The sequence below is a fragment of the Petaurus breviceps genome, unplaced genomic scaffold (genome assembly GCF_028583685.1).
Source record: "Petaurus breviceps papuanus isolate PSGF00001 unplaced genomic scaffold, PetGlider_PUasm1.0 154, whole genome shotgun sequence".
Taxonomy (NCBI): domain Eukaryota; kingdom Metazoa; phylum Chordata; class Mammalia; order Diprotodontia; family Petauridae; genus Petaurus; species Petaurus breviceps.
The window spans coordinates 12556569-12571524 of NW_027185715.1; the positions used below are offsets into that span (position 1 = coordinate 12556569).

At 36.1% G+C, this 14956-nt stretch overlaps 1 protein-coding gene across 2 annotated transcripts in view; it reads left to right on the forward strand.

The window, feature by feature from the left end:
• The window catches only part of HELB (DNA helicase B), a 49311-nt gene that overhangs the window by 18610 nt on the left and 15745 nt on the right, over positions 1 to 14956 (forward strand). For both annotated transcript variants that reach the window (XM_069080980.1, XM_069080978.1), the window contains exons 8-11: positions 233 to 317; positions 816 to 875; positions 1975 to 2200; positions 3141 to 3275. In XM_069080980.1, coding sequence (XP_068937081.1) covers positions 233 to 317; positions 816 to 875; positions 1975 to 2200; positions 3141 to 3275 — 506 coding nt within the window. The remainder of the gene's footprint in view (positions 1 to 232; positions 318 to 815; positions 876 to 1974; positions 2201 to 3140; positions 3276 to 14956) is intronic.

Below are 14956 nucleotides of genomic sequence, written 5' to 3' on the forward strand. Positions count from 1 at the left end.
GTGTGTGTGTGTGTGTGTGTGTGTGTGTGTGTGTGTGTGTGTGTGTGTGTGTGTGTACGTATGTACATACATGTATGCACATACTAGCCTAGGAACTTGACTTCCATTTATAGCATTGTTTCTGTGGAAAAATGTGTTCTGATTTCTAAACAGTTGACTTTTAAGAAACCTGTTTGTAAAGTAAAGAAGATGAGACCTTCATAAAAATTTTTTTTCTTTGTCTTATTATTAGACTTGTATTCTGCAGTTAACACTTTACTTCATGGAGCAGTGGAACTAAAGAAGCCAGAAACATCACAGTTCATTGCATTCAGAAAGTATGTGACAAACTCTTAAATATTTTTGATTCCTTTGAATTTGTCAGAGAAATGAAAGTATTTATGAACTGGACCTTTTAGTGTAATGTATAGTTTTGGAATTTCTGGGACATAGTACCTATTTCTTTTCTTTTTTTTGCTTTTTGGAAGGCAGTTGGGGTTAAGTGACTTGCCTAAGGTCACACAGCTAGTTTTTGTGTTAAGTGTCTGAGGCCTCATTTGAACTCAGGTCCTCCTGACTCCAGGGCTGGTGCTCTATTCACTGCCCTATTACTTTCTTAGAGATGTTTTACCATCACAATGGCTGTACTGACCTGGGTAACAAAAAAAGATCTTCCTAGGCACAGGAATTTTAGGCTGAATCAGTAATTTTTGTTACTGAAAATTATTTTGTATTGAAAGAAGGTAGTTTTGGGTTGGGTTTAACTATTATACCTTGATAAATACATAATGGAAATATTGGAAAGTCTATCTTATGTGTGCTCTGGTATATTCTAGGCAAGACTGTGACATAATAAATGAATGCTGTTGCAGCTTCTACTCAGGCCACTTACCCAAGTAAGTATTTTTTAGAAGTAAAACTTTGAATGTCAGTGTCCAATTATAGCTGCCTTGAATTTATTCATTAAATATTTTTCACAGTTCCTATTTAGTTACCTATTTTAAGGGACAATTTAGATATACTGTGGATGTAAGAACCATTCTTAAATTGACTATTTCTGTGGCATATTTTAGTAAATAGAGAAATCAGGAGTAATAATTCTATTTGTGGCTTTAAGCCTTGCAATTTATTAAACTTAACAAGTGTCACAAAACATAGGTGAGAATGTGATTATTACTAGAAATATGTTGAGGTTATTGGCATGTTCCTAGGAAATTAGTGCCAAATATTCAATGTGTGCCCCTACCTTGAAAAACATAGTTCCTTTTCTGTGATTGCAGAGAACTGGAAACGAAGTGGTGCCTATCCACTGTGGCACAGCTAAACAGACTGTGATCTACGAATATAATAAGATATTACTGTGTCAGAGGAAGGGATGAATTTGATGACTATAGGGAGGCTTGAATGTACATAAACAAATGGACATTGAAGTAAGAAGAACCAGGGAAACATCTGATAGAATGGTTGCAGTAATAGAAATGGGAAGAACAAAAAAGAAACTAAAAGCTCTATAATTGTAGTAATGAAACTTGGCTCTGACAGAGGTGAAAAGGCATACCTCTGTCGCTTCCCTGCAGAGGTGGGAGACTGGATGTGAAATGTTCTATGTGCTCTCAGACATGGTTATGATGTTGGTTTTGCTGAACTACTTTTTCCCCTCTTTAATAGGTAGGAGAGGTGGGAGGGATATACTTGGAAATAAAGGAGATTTAGAAACAAAAGATAATACATTTGTTTGTAAAGGAAAAGAGAAACATAGATGCTGAGCAAGCACTCTCTTCCTACATGGAGAGGATAGGCAAATATCCCTCATAAGCATCATTGTGAACTTTCAAAGGGATGGCCATCTTCAGCTTTGTGGGGATTTGATCTCTGCTATTCCTAATGGGCAGTGCCTTCTTAAAGGGTGAGTAGTTTGAAGGAGGTGATTGGATGGAATAAGAAAAAGGTAAGCTTTTCCAAATTTCTACAATTTCTAATCTCTATCTCTTTCAGAAATCATGAAAATAGATTTATCTTCCAAAAAGATGATAAGATCTGCTGCACCAGGAATGCTTACCTTTCAGACTTACTCCAGAGTTCCAGTAGCCTTCAAAATGAAGATTTAAAGTTGAGCCACACTGGAGATCCTAATACTTTTCATAGTAAAAAATCCAAGAAATCCCATGGCTCTGAAAATGACATCCGGCTATGTAATGGAGAGATATTTTACATAACAAATGTATGTGGTAAAAGAGAATCACACTTTTTCTACTTCTCAGCATAATTTTTTCTTTTATTTGTTAATGTAACATATTCAAAATTTGGATAGGTCAAGGAAGCAAAGTAACTAGATGATTGGAATTGTGCTTCTCTTTGTCCAGTAGATCCTAGTGGTTAAGGGGAAAAAGCAAGTCAGAAACAAATGGCTAAATTGGAGAAAGTTTACTTTGTGGTTCTAAAGTTGGTGTTTTCACAATCGCTAGTTTATTGACCCTGGGCAAGTAACTTAACCTATCTGGGTCATGGTTTCCTCATCAATGGAATGAGAGAGTTGGACTAGATGACCTCTAAAGTGCCTTTGGACTCTAAATTTATAGTCTGATGACATTAAATTAGATTATTCTAAAGGTGTTCTATTTTATATTTTCATGTTGTATGAATGACTGTATTGTATTGAAAAGAATCAGTCTGGAAAAAAAGGATTACTTTGTATAAGAAGGGAATAGCATGGGGCAGCTAGGTGGCGCAGTGAATAAAAGCGCTGGCCCCGGAGTCAGGAGGACCCGAGTTCAGTTCCGGCCTCAGACACTTAACACCCATACAAAAAAACTAGCCGTGTAACCTTGCAAGTTACTTAACCCCAATTGCCCTCCAAAAAGGCAAAAAAAAAAAAAACTAGAAGTAAGTTATTCATGATGTGAAAAATTTAGTTTATGCCCTTCAGATTAGTAGAGGAAACAGGTAAAATCATTTAAAAAAATTCCTTTACCTATCAAAATTGAAACTTAAGTTTCAGGATTAGAAACGTCTTTTGGGTTAAAAATATTTGGTGTGAACCTGAATTTAATTAGGAAATATTCCCTTATAACTAATGAGATTTGAATTTCATTTTATGTTGCATATTATGAAAGATGAATTTTAGAATATGTATAAATAAATGTTCTATTTTTTGGTTATAGGATGTGCAGAATGAAAATGGAAGATTCTTGACTATTACTAATATGGCTGGTCTAGAGGTAACTGTAGACTTCAAAAAGCTAGTGAATTTTTGCCGTATAAGGCATGCTTGGGCAAGAACAATTCATACATTTCAGGTAAGAGACAGCAGCTCATAAATTGCTGTAAATTTGTTGCATCTTCACTTATTTCATTGTTCTGTACTTTTTCAAATAATATCTCGTTCTGATTTAGGGGCTTTGTTGCTAGTGAGCTGATTTAGCAGCTGAATGAGTTTAATATGTGAAAAAAGGCTAGGTTGTTTTTTTACACAGAAAAATTCAAGTTGATTTTACTATGTTGGTCTAAATTTAGGCCTCCTTCTGCCTTCTCAGTCTTCTTATACCTCAGTCCTTCTAAGTACTTTTGTGATCCCAATGACATTGGCCTTCCTATTTTTTTGAATGAGATACTCCATCATCCAACTGCATTTTCACTGGCCTTTTGCTATGCTTTGAAGCCTTTCCCTACTTATCTCTGCATCGTGGCCTTCTTCCTTCAGGTTTCACCTAAAATTCTACCTTCTACTGGAAGGCTTTTCTGATCTCTTATAAGGCTAGGACCTTCTCTCTGTTAATTATCTGCAGTCTAACCAGTGTATGTCTTATTTGTACAAGGTGTTTCCATTAGATTGTGATCTTTTTGAGAACAAGGACTTTTTCTGCCTTATTTATAACCCTGGCACTTAGCACAGGATCTGGCACATACATAGTAAATGCTTAAAGAAAGCTTGTTGACTGACCAACAGTCATATAGATCATTTGGATTTTCTTCCCTTGAGAACTTCTTGTCTGTTTCATTTGACCTTTATCAATCGGGGAACATCTCTTGTATCAGTATTCTTAAAATGTAGTATTCAAAACTGAATTTGGTATTCCAGATGTAGTCTGACCATGTGAGAGTACAGTGCGACTATCTTCTCCCTTTTTCTGATGAGGGACCCTTTTTTATTCCATACTTTGAAGAATAAAGTATCATACAAAAATTTTAAAAGCTCAGATTAACATAACAAGAAAGAGATCTCAACTCAACCTCAGAAAAATAAATTGAACAAGCTCCAAATGAACTTTTTTTCCCCAGTTTACATTTTTAAACAGTTTTTAAACATTTTTGTTCCAAGTTTTGAATTCTAAATTCTTTCCCTTCCTTACCTCCCATCCCCCCTGCCTGAGATGGTAAGCGATCAGATTTGAGGTTATACAGTGCAATTATTTAAAACACATCCAAATTAGTCATATTGTACAAATAGACTTGAATAAAAGGAAAATAAGGTTAGAAAATGAAAAATATCATGTTTCAGTCTGTATTCAAATGATATTATTTCTTTGGGATTGTTTTGGATCACTGTATTGCTGATAATAGCTGTCATTCCCAGTTCTTCATTGAAAAATATTGCTGTTACTGTGTATGATGTTTTCTTAGTTCTGTTCACTTCACTATGCATCAGTTTATGTAAGTCTTTCCAGGATTTTCTGAAATCATCCTGCTTGTCATTTCTCATAGCACAATACAATTCCATTACAGTCATATACCACAGCTTGTTTAGCCATTCCGCAATTGATGGGCATCCCTTTGATTTCCACTTTTTTTTTTCCTTTTTGGAGGGGGGGAAGGCAGAGCAATTGGGGTTAAGTGACTTGCTTAAGATCACATGGCTAGTAAGTGTTAAGTGTCTGAGGCTGGATTTGAGCTCAGGTCCTCCTGACTCTATCATCTATTCACTTTGCCACCTAGCTGCCCCAGAGTTCCACTTCTTAGGCACCACAGAAAGAGCTGCTAGAATGTCTTTGTGATATAGACCTAGCAGAGGTATTGCTGAATCAAAAGGTATACCCTGTTTTATAGTCCTTTGGGCATAGTTTACAACTCCACCAACAGTGCCTTCATGTCCCAGTTTTCCTACATTCCCGCCAGTTTCCTTTTCTTGTCATAGTAGCCAACCTGATAAGTGTGAGATGCTGCTACCTCAAAGTTGTTTTAATTTGCATTTCTCTAATCAATAGTGATTAGAACATTTTTTAATGTGACTATAGAAGGCTTTAATTTCTTTGTCTTAAAACTGCCTGTTCATATCCATTGACCATTACAACCATTCAGTGGAACTAATGGGAGCAAGTGGTAAGGAAGGGAGCCTATCAGTTTCAGATCTCAAATGGGGGGATGACTTGTATTTTTATAAATTTGACCCAATTTTCTATATATTTAAGAAATGGGGCCTTTTATCAGAGACACTTGGGGTTTTTGTTTTTTTTTTTCGGTTTTTGGTTTGGTTTTTTTTGTTTTTGATTTTTTTTTTTTGAGAGGGGAAGGCAGGGCAGTTGGGGTTAAATGACTTGCCCAAGGTCACACAGCTAGTAAGTGTTAAGTGTCTGAGGCTGGATTTGAACTCAGTTCCTCCTGACTCCAGGGTTGGTGTTCTATTCACTGCACCACCTAGCCGCCCCTAGAGATATTTGTTGCAAAATGTTTTCCCAGTTTTCTGTTTTCCTTTTAATTTTGGTTGCATTGGTTTTGTTTATGCAAAATCTTTAATTTTATATAATCACAATCAATCTACTTTACATTTTGTAATGCTCATTGTCTTCTTGGGTCCTAAATTCTTCTCTTATCCATAAATCTGACAGATAAGCCATTCCATGCCTCTTAATTTGCTTATGGTATTACCTTTTATGTGTAAATCTCGTACCCATTTTGACCTCATCTTGGTATGTGTGTGAGATGTTGATCTATACCTACTTTATGTCATACCATTTTCTAGTTTTCCCAGCAGTTTTTGTGAAGTAATGAGTTTTTGTTCCAAAAACTTGGATCTTTGGGTTTATCATATATGATCATTTACTATAAGGTAATTTGTACCAGCTTCTATTCCACTGATCACTGATCCTGTTTATCAGCTAGTATTAGGTAGTTTTGATGGTTACCACTTTTTTTTTTTTTAAAGCAATTGGGGTTAAGTAACTTGCTCAAGGTTACACGGCCAGTTATTTCTGGGTATCTGAGCCTGAATTAGATCCCAAGCCATCCCGACTCTGGGGCCGGTGCTCTTACTCACTGCCACCTGGCCACCCCTAAGCAATTGGGGTTAAGTAACTTGCTCAAGGTTACATGGCCAGGTGTTTCTGGGTGGGTGCTGAGTGTCTGAGACTGGGTTTGATCCCAGGTCATCCCAGCTCTGGGGCTGGTGCTCTTACTCACTGTGCTACCTGGCCGCCCCAACGGTTACCACTTTATAATACAGTTTGAGATCTCGTATGGCTAAACCACCTTCTTTTGCATTTTTTTTTCATTGATTCACTTGATATCCTTGAGCTTTTGTTTTTCCAGATGAATTTTGTTACAATTTTTCTAGCTCTATGAAATAAATTTTTGGTAATTTGGTTGGTATTGTACTGAATAAATTAATTTAGGTAAAATTGTCATTTTTATTATATTGACTCAGCCTACCCATGAGCAATTAATACTTTTTCCAATTGTTTAGATTTGACTTTGCCCAAATAAACTTTAAAAAAAAATTATTTATTTATTTTATTAACTTCTGATTTACAGCATTCATTTCTGCCAGATTTTGAGTTACAAATTTTCTCTCTGTTTTTCCCCTACCCACCACCCCAGAACAGCAGTCCCACAGGATATCCCCTCCTCCAATCGGTTCTCTCCCATATCTTCTACCATAGCCCCTTTGACTTTTCCAATAGGGCATGGTGGATCTCTATGCCCCAGTGCCTGTATATCTTATTTCCCAATTACATGTAAAATAGTATTAATAATAGTATATATATATATTTTTTTTTTTAAACATTTGATTTTAAAAATTTGAATTCCAGATTGATTCCCTTCCTCCCTTGTCACCCACCCTTACTGGGAAGAAAAGCAGTTCAGTATAGGTTGTACATGTGTAGCTAATGCAAAACTTTAACATAGCAGATATATTGTAAAAGACTGACTATATTTCCCTCCCTCCTATCCCACCTCCCACTTGTTCTACTTTGATCCTGTCCCTTTTCAAAAGTGGGTGCTTTCAACTTCCTTCCCCCCTACTCTCCTGGAGGGTGAGACCCAATTATCGTGTATTTCATTCCCTCTCCGAGCCAAATTCAATGAGAATAAGATTGACCCATCCCCTTTTGCCTTCCTATTCTTCCCCTCCATTGTAACCATTTTACCTTGCCTCTTCTATATGAGATAGTTTACCCCCATTCTGTCTCTCCCCATCTCCTCTCATTATATTCCTCTCTCACCTCTTAATTTCACCTTTTAAGTATCATCCCTTCCTATAAAATTGGTCCTGTGCCCTCTATCTGTGTATACCTGTAAACATATATACACACATTCACATATGTATTCATATGCCCTTATACCCTCCGATGTAGACATACATATGTGTGTGTGTGTGTATATGTATGTATATATTTCTATTCCCTTCAACTATTTTCATACTGAGAAAAGTTTCATCAGTTACAATTATCGTTTTTCCATATAGGAATGTTAATAGTTCAACTTTGATAAGTTCCTTAATGATTTCTTTTCCCTGTTTAGCTTCTCATGCTTCTCTTGCTTCTTGTATCTGAATGTCAAATTTTCTATTCAACTCTGGTTTTTCTTCATCAAGAATGCTTGAAAGTCCTCTATTCCACTGAATGATCATATTTTCCCCTGAAGCATTATACTCAGTTTTGCTGTGTAGGTGATTCTTGGTTTTAATCCCAGCTCCTTTGACTTCCGGAATATCATATTCCAAGCCCTTCGATCCCTCAGTGTAAAAGCTGCCAGATCCTGAGTTATCCTGATTGTGTTTCCAACAATATTCAAATTGTTTTCTTCCTGGCTGTTTGTAATATTCTCTCCTTGATCTGAGAATTTTGGAACCTGGCTATAATATTTCTAGGCATTTTCTTTTTGGGACCTTTTTCAGGAGGTGATCAGTGGATTCTTTTAACCTCTGTTTTGCCCTCTGGTTCTAAAACATCAGGGTAGTTTTCCTTGAGAATATCTTGGAAGATGATTTCTAGGTTCTTTCTTTGATCATGGCTTTCAGGTAGTCCAATAATTTTTAAATTATCTCTCCTGGATCTATTTTCCAGGTCAGTGGTTTTTCCAGTGAGATATTTCGCATTGCCTTCTTATTCTTTCATTTGTTTGGATCTGTTTAACAGCATCTTGATTTCTCATAAAGTCGTTAGCTTCCATTTGCTCCAATCTAATTCTGAAGCAGTGATTCTCCTCATTGAGCTTTTGAGATTCTTTTTCCATCTTGTGAATCCGACTTTTTAAGGCATTCTTTCCTCATTGCCTTTTTGAGCCTCTTTTGCCACTTGAGTTAGTCTATTTTTTAAGGTGTGATTTTCCTCAGTCAGGCTGTTGACTCTCATCTCATAATTTTCTTGCATCGTTCTCATTTCTCTTCCCAATTTTTCCTCCACTTCTCTTATTTGCTTGTTAAGGTCCTCTGTGGCCTGTAACCAGCTTGCATTTTTCTTGGAAGCTTTTGGTGGAGGAGTTCTGACTTCACTGTCTTCCTCCTGTTCCATGCTTTGCTCCTTTTTGTCCCCAAAATAGGAGTCTAATGTTTGATTCTTCTGTTTGCTTCGCTTCTTTTGCCTGGTCATGTTGCCACGGTAGAACTCTGCTACCAGACAGGGGAGCTTCGTACCAAAGGCTGGGGTTTTCTCAGCTGCCAGAGGTATTAGTTGAGTGACCTCTCTGAAGCCTCCACACACTCTGGCAAGCTGGTCACACACTCCAGGACCTCTACCCTAAACCGCAAACCAGATCCAAGCAGGTTAAAGCAAGAGTGATTACCCCTCAGACTGGTTGCTTGGTCCCCCTACACTCTGCAGGCCAGGAGCTGAAGCTGCCTCGTGGCACCACCCTGAGCAGCTTCTGGCCCCAGGGGCAAAAACCAATGCACTCCCAACTACTGGGTCCCAAATTCCATACTGCACTGACCTCACACTTTGTCCTTAGCATCTATGTGTTGATAATTCTGGACCGCCACAGCTGCTGGTGATCTGGAGTCCCTCCAGCAGGTGGCTGGTCAGGCCCACCCTGGGGCTAAAACCTTGGCTTGGAGCTGGGCTTGCAGAGTGCTACGCTGGCCACTGGCCATGCCGGTCTGTCCTCAGTGGGAGGTTAGCTTCTCTTTGCCATTTTGTGGGTTCTGCAGCTCCAAAGTTCGGTTAGAGTCCCCTTTTACATGAATTGGAGGTGGTGAGAGCCGGAGTTGCACAGAGGTCCTGTTTCTACTCCGCCATCTTGACTCCGTCTCCTGGCCAAATGAACTCTTAAAGGAATGCTCCAAGAGCAAATGAATTTATAAACAAATTGTATTAAACATTCAAAGAACAATTAATTCCAAAACTGTCTAAACAGAAATAGGAGAAGGAGGAATCATACCAAATTACTTATGTGATAAAAATATGGTCTTGATACATAGAATGGGAGAGAAAAAGTAAAGGAAAAAAACCCTAATAAACCATTATCCCCAATGATTATCGATACAGAAATTGTTAAAGTATTAGCAAAATGTCTACAACAGTATATCAGAGGGATCTCATGCAATGACCGCTTTGGATTTATACCAGTGATGCAAGATTGGTTCAATATTAGGAAGGCTATAAACATAATACACCATATTAATAACAATAAAATACCACAATTATGTCAGTAGAGAGAGCTTTTGACAAAATTCATCACCCGTTTCTGTTAAACACTTTTACAGAAATAAATGAACCTTTCCTTTATATGTTAAATAATATCTATATAAAACCAAGAGCCAAAAGTAATAATAATTTTTTTCAATCTTTCCAGTAAGTTAGGGGTAAAACAAAATGTCCATTATCTATTATTTGATGTAATACTAGATGTGCTGGCCATACTGATATGAGAGAGAAAAGAAATTGAAGAATAACCATTGACAAAGATGAAACAAAATTATCAGTTTTTGCAGTTTATATAATAATTTACTTAGAGAATTTGAGAGAACCAACTAAAGTTAATTACAACTATTAATTTCAACAAAGTTGCAGAATATAAGATAAATCTATATAAATGATCACTACTTGTCTATATTACCAACACAATGTAGCAGGGAAATAGATTACATTTAAATTAATGGCTAAACATATGCATTTTGGAGAATTATATAAATACAACTAGAAACCATTCTTTATGAGAACTAAAAACAAATACAAATAAGTGGAGAAATATTAATTGCTCATTCTGAGCTAATATGATTTTTTATTATCATTTTTGACAATGTCTGAATTAATTTTCCTATTCAGTGTTATACAAATCAGACTAGTAAAAGATTGCTCTCTAGAAGTGGAAAAAATAATAATGAATTTGTCTGGAGAAACAAAATGTCAAGAATTTCAATGTAACTAATAGAAGAAAGTGGAAAGAAAGGGAGCCTATCAGTTTTAGATATCAAACTATACTACTAAGACAGTAATTATTATTAAGAAATAGATAGGAGGTAGAGCCAAAAGGCAGAGTCAGACAGGAACTTGTCTGAACTCTCCCAGATTCACCTCCAAAGAGCTATTAAATAAAACCTCAAAATGAATTCAGGAATGGCAGAACCAATAAAAGAATGAGGTGAAACAATTTTCCAGTCTTAGGCTGGAAACTTAGAAGGTTGGTAGAAAAGGTAATCTTAAAAAGTAAACAATATGGGGCGGTTAGGTGGCACAGTGAATAGAGCACTGGCCCTGGAGTCAGGAGAACCTGAGTTCAAATCTGGCCTCAGACACTTAACACAAAAACTAGCCATGTGACCTTGGGCAAGTCACTTAACCCCAACTGCCCTCCAAAAAGAAAAAAAAAGGAACAATAGAGATAGATAAATTGGGAAAAGAAATGAGAGTAAAGCATGAGAATCATAAAAAAAAAAGAGTCAACAGTTTGGTAAAGGAAGCACAAAAAGTGGAAAAAGATGTACAGAAAGTCATTGAAGAAAACTCCTTAAAAAATAGAATTGGCCAAATGTAAAAGGAGGTATTGTAAAAAGCTCATTGAAGAAAATAATTCCTTAAAAATTAGAATTGGGCAGTTCTGAGCTAATGAATGATTCCTTGAAATGAGAATAAATTAAATCAAAAATTTAAAACATAGAAGAAAATGTGAAATTATCACATTGGAAAAACTAGTGACCTGGAAATACCTGAAATCCCCTAAACAAAGAAAGAGCCTGAACATCATATTTCAAAAACCATCAAGGAAAATTGCCTTGATATCTTAGAATTAGAGGACAAAATAGAAATGAAAAGAATCCTCCAATCACCTGAAAGAGATCCCAAAATGAAAACACCCAGGAATATTATAGCTAAATTCCAGAGCTCCTGGGGCAAGGAGAAAATATTGCTAGCAGCCAGAAACAGTTCAGATATGATGGAGCCACAATCAGGATTTAGCACCTTCTACATTAAAGGACTTGGGGATTTGGAATATTCTATTCTGAAAGGCAAAGGAGCTAGGATTACAACCTTTACAACCAAGCATCACCTCTCCAACTAAACCTAGTGTAATTCTTCAGAGGAAAAAATGGATATTCAGCGAAATAGAGGACTTTCAAGCATTTGTGATGAAGAGGCCAGAACTAAACAGAAAATTTGGTTTTCAAATATAAGACTCAAGAAAACCATAAATAGGCAAACAGGAAAGAGAAAACATAAGGGTTTCGATAAGGTTAAACTGTTTACATGGAAAGATGATACTTGTAATTCTTAAGAACTTTAACACTATTGTCAACAGGCAATCACAGCATCATGAGACTTATGTGAAAACCAGGTTTATTACAAGAAAAATGAAAGTACATGTGGAACCTGAAGAATTCACAGTCCTTACAAAAGTTTGCGTATTTATGACAGTACAAAAAAGGGAGGAGAAAATAGGAAGGGGAAAGGTGCAGTAGAGGTGGCAGAAAGAACAAAACCACTCCCCAGGGGGCCTCTAGACTATGAAGATAGGAGAGCACTCTTGTTTGCAAAGGACCTCAGCTGCACAAGCAGTTTCCCAGTGTGGCACAGACTGACTGGAGGCTGTTTTGCCTCCCCAGGACACGCAGGGAATCCAGCTTAGGGTGTAAACAACAAGGGGAATGCTTTGTCCTTGACACATTAAAGGCCTCCTGCATGCTTTGGGTTCAGTATTTCTGGAAAATATGGCAACTCCAAAAGACAAGATCAGGGGACCCCTTAACGGAGTATATATAGTGTGTGTAGGTATAAATTAACTTTGATGGGATGATATTAAAAAAATTAAAGGGGTGAAAAAGAGGATTACTTTGGGGAGAAGAGGGAAGGGAGAGAGAGGTAGAATGGGGTAAATTATCTCATGTGAAGAGGTGCAAAAGATCCATTACAGTGGAGGGAAAGTGGGAGGGGCACATCATTGAGACCATACGTACTTTCATCAGAATTGGCTCAAAGAGGGAATAATATACACACTCAGTTGGGTATAGAAATCTAGCTTACCCTATAGGGAAGTAGGAAGGGGAAGGAATAAGGGAGTTGAATTGATATAAGAGAGAGTCAATTAAATACAAGTATGGGAGGGAGACTGCTAGCAGCTGGGAGGTTTAAGGAAAGACTTCTTGTACAAGATGATGCTTTAATCTTGTCTTAAAGGAACAGAGTGATACTGAGTAGGGAGAGCATCTCAGGTTTCAGGAATGGACAGGGCAAAGAGATGGGAAATGTAATTTTATATGTGAGGAAAAGGGAGCAGTTACCGGTAATAAGGAAGAACTGGTCTCTGATATTCCTAAAGATCTCTTTGCCAATTCTAATTCCAATTTCTTTTTCTTCTCTTATTACTATAACTAGTGTTTCTAGTGCAGTATTGAATAATAGTGGTGATAATGGATATCCTTGCTTTACCCATGATTATGTTGCAAAGGCTACTAGCTTATCCCCATCATAGGTAATGTTTGCTGATGGTTTTAGATAAATATTATTTATCATTTTAAGGTAAACTCCATTTATTCCTATGTTCCCTCATGTTTTTTAAATAGGAATAGGTGTTGTATTTTGTCAGAGACTTTTTCTGCATCTTTTGAGATAATCATATGATTTAATTTTCCTAATATTGTATCAGCCCTGTATTCCTTGTATAAATTCCACCTGGTTATAGTATATGATCTTTGTCATATATTGCTGTAATCTCCTTGCTAGTACATTAATATTCATTAGGGAAATTTGCCTATAGTTTTTTTCTCTGTTTTCACTCTTCTTGGTTTAGGTAGCAGTGCCATATTTGTGTCATTAAAAGGAATTTGTTAAGACTCCTCCTTTGCCTATTTTTCCAAATAGTTTATATAGTATTGGGATTAATTGTTCTTTAAATGTTTAGTAGAATTCACTTGTGAATCCATCTGGCCCTGGGCATTTTTTCTTAGGGAGTTTGTTGATGGCTTGTTCACTTTCTTTTTCTGAGATTGGATTAAGTATTTTATTTCCTCTTCTGTTCATCTGAACAATTTATATTTTTGTAGACATTTTATTTATTTCACTTAGATTGTCAGATTTATTGGCATGTAATTGGGCAAAAGAGCTCCTAATAGTTGCTTTAATTTTCTCTCCATTGTTGGTGAATTCACTACTTTCTTTTTTGATACTAGTAATTTGGCTTTTTTCTTTCATTTTTCAGATCAACCAATGATTCATCTTTTTTTTTTTTCATAAAACCAGCTTACTTTCAGTTTTATTAATTTTTCCTTTAATTTTCAGGATTTCTAATTTGGTGTTTATTTGGAGATTTTTAATTTGTTCTTTTTCTAGTTTTTTTAGTTTCATGCCCAATTCATTGATCTGCTTTTTCTCAATTTTATTGATGTAAGTGTTTAGAGATATAAAATTTCCCCTAGGTATGACTTTGGCTGCATCCCATAAATTTTGGTATGTTGTCTCATTGTTGTCATTCTCTTTTATGAAATTAATGATTGTTTCTCTGGTTTGTTCTTTGACCCACTTATTCTTTAGGATTAGATTATTTAGTTTCCAATTTTTAGTCTGTTTTTCTACTGCCCTTTAATTGAATGTAATTTTTATTGCATTATGATCTGAAAAGGATGCATTTAATATTTCTGCTTTCCTACCTTTGATTGTGAGGTTTTTATATATATGGTCAGTTTTTGTGTAAGTGCTGTGTACTACTGGAAAAAGGCATATTCCTTTCTTTTCCCATTCTGTTTTCTGCAGAGATCTATCATATCTAACTTTTCTGTTCACCTTCTTAACTTTTTTCTTGCTTATTTATGTTTTTAATCTATTTCTGAGAGGGGAAAGTTGAGGTTCCTCTCTAGTATAATTTTATTGTGTATATCCTCCTGTAATGCATTTTACTTCATTAAAAAAAAATTTAGAGACTGTATCATTTGGTCCATATATGTTCAGTATTGATCTTACTTCATTGTCTATGATTCTTTTTAGCAAGATAGGGCTTTCCTTCCTTATTTCTTTTAATTATATCTAATTTTACTTTTTGCTTTTTAAGATATCATGATTGTTACCCCTGCCTTTTTTTTTTTACTTCAGTTGAAGCATAATAGATTATGCTCCATCCCCTTACCTTTACTCTGTGTGTCTCTGTGCTTCAAATGTATTTCCTATAAACAGCATATAGTAGGATTCTGGTTTTTAATGCATTCTGCTGTCTTCTTCTGTTTTGTATGGGTGAGTTTATCCCATTTACATTTACAGTTTTGGTAACTAAATGTGTATTTTCCTCCATCTTATTTTTTACTTGTTTATACCCTTCTCTCTCTCTCTCTCTCTCTCTC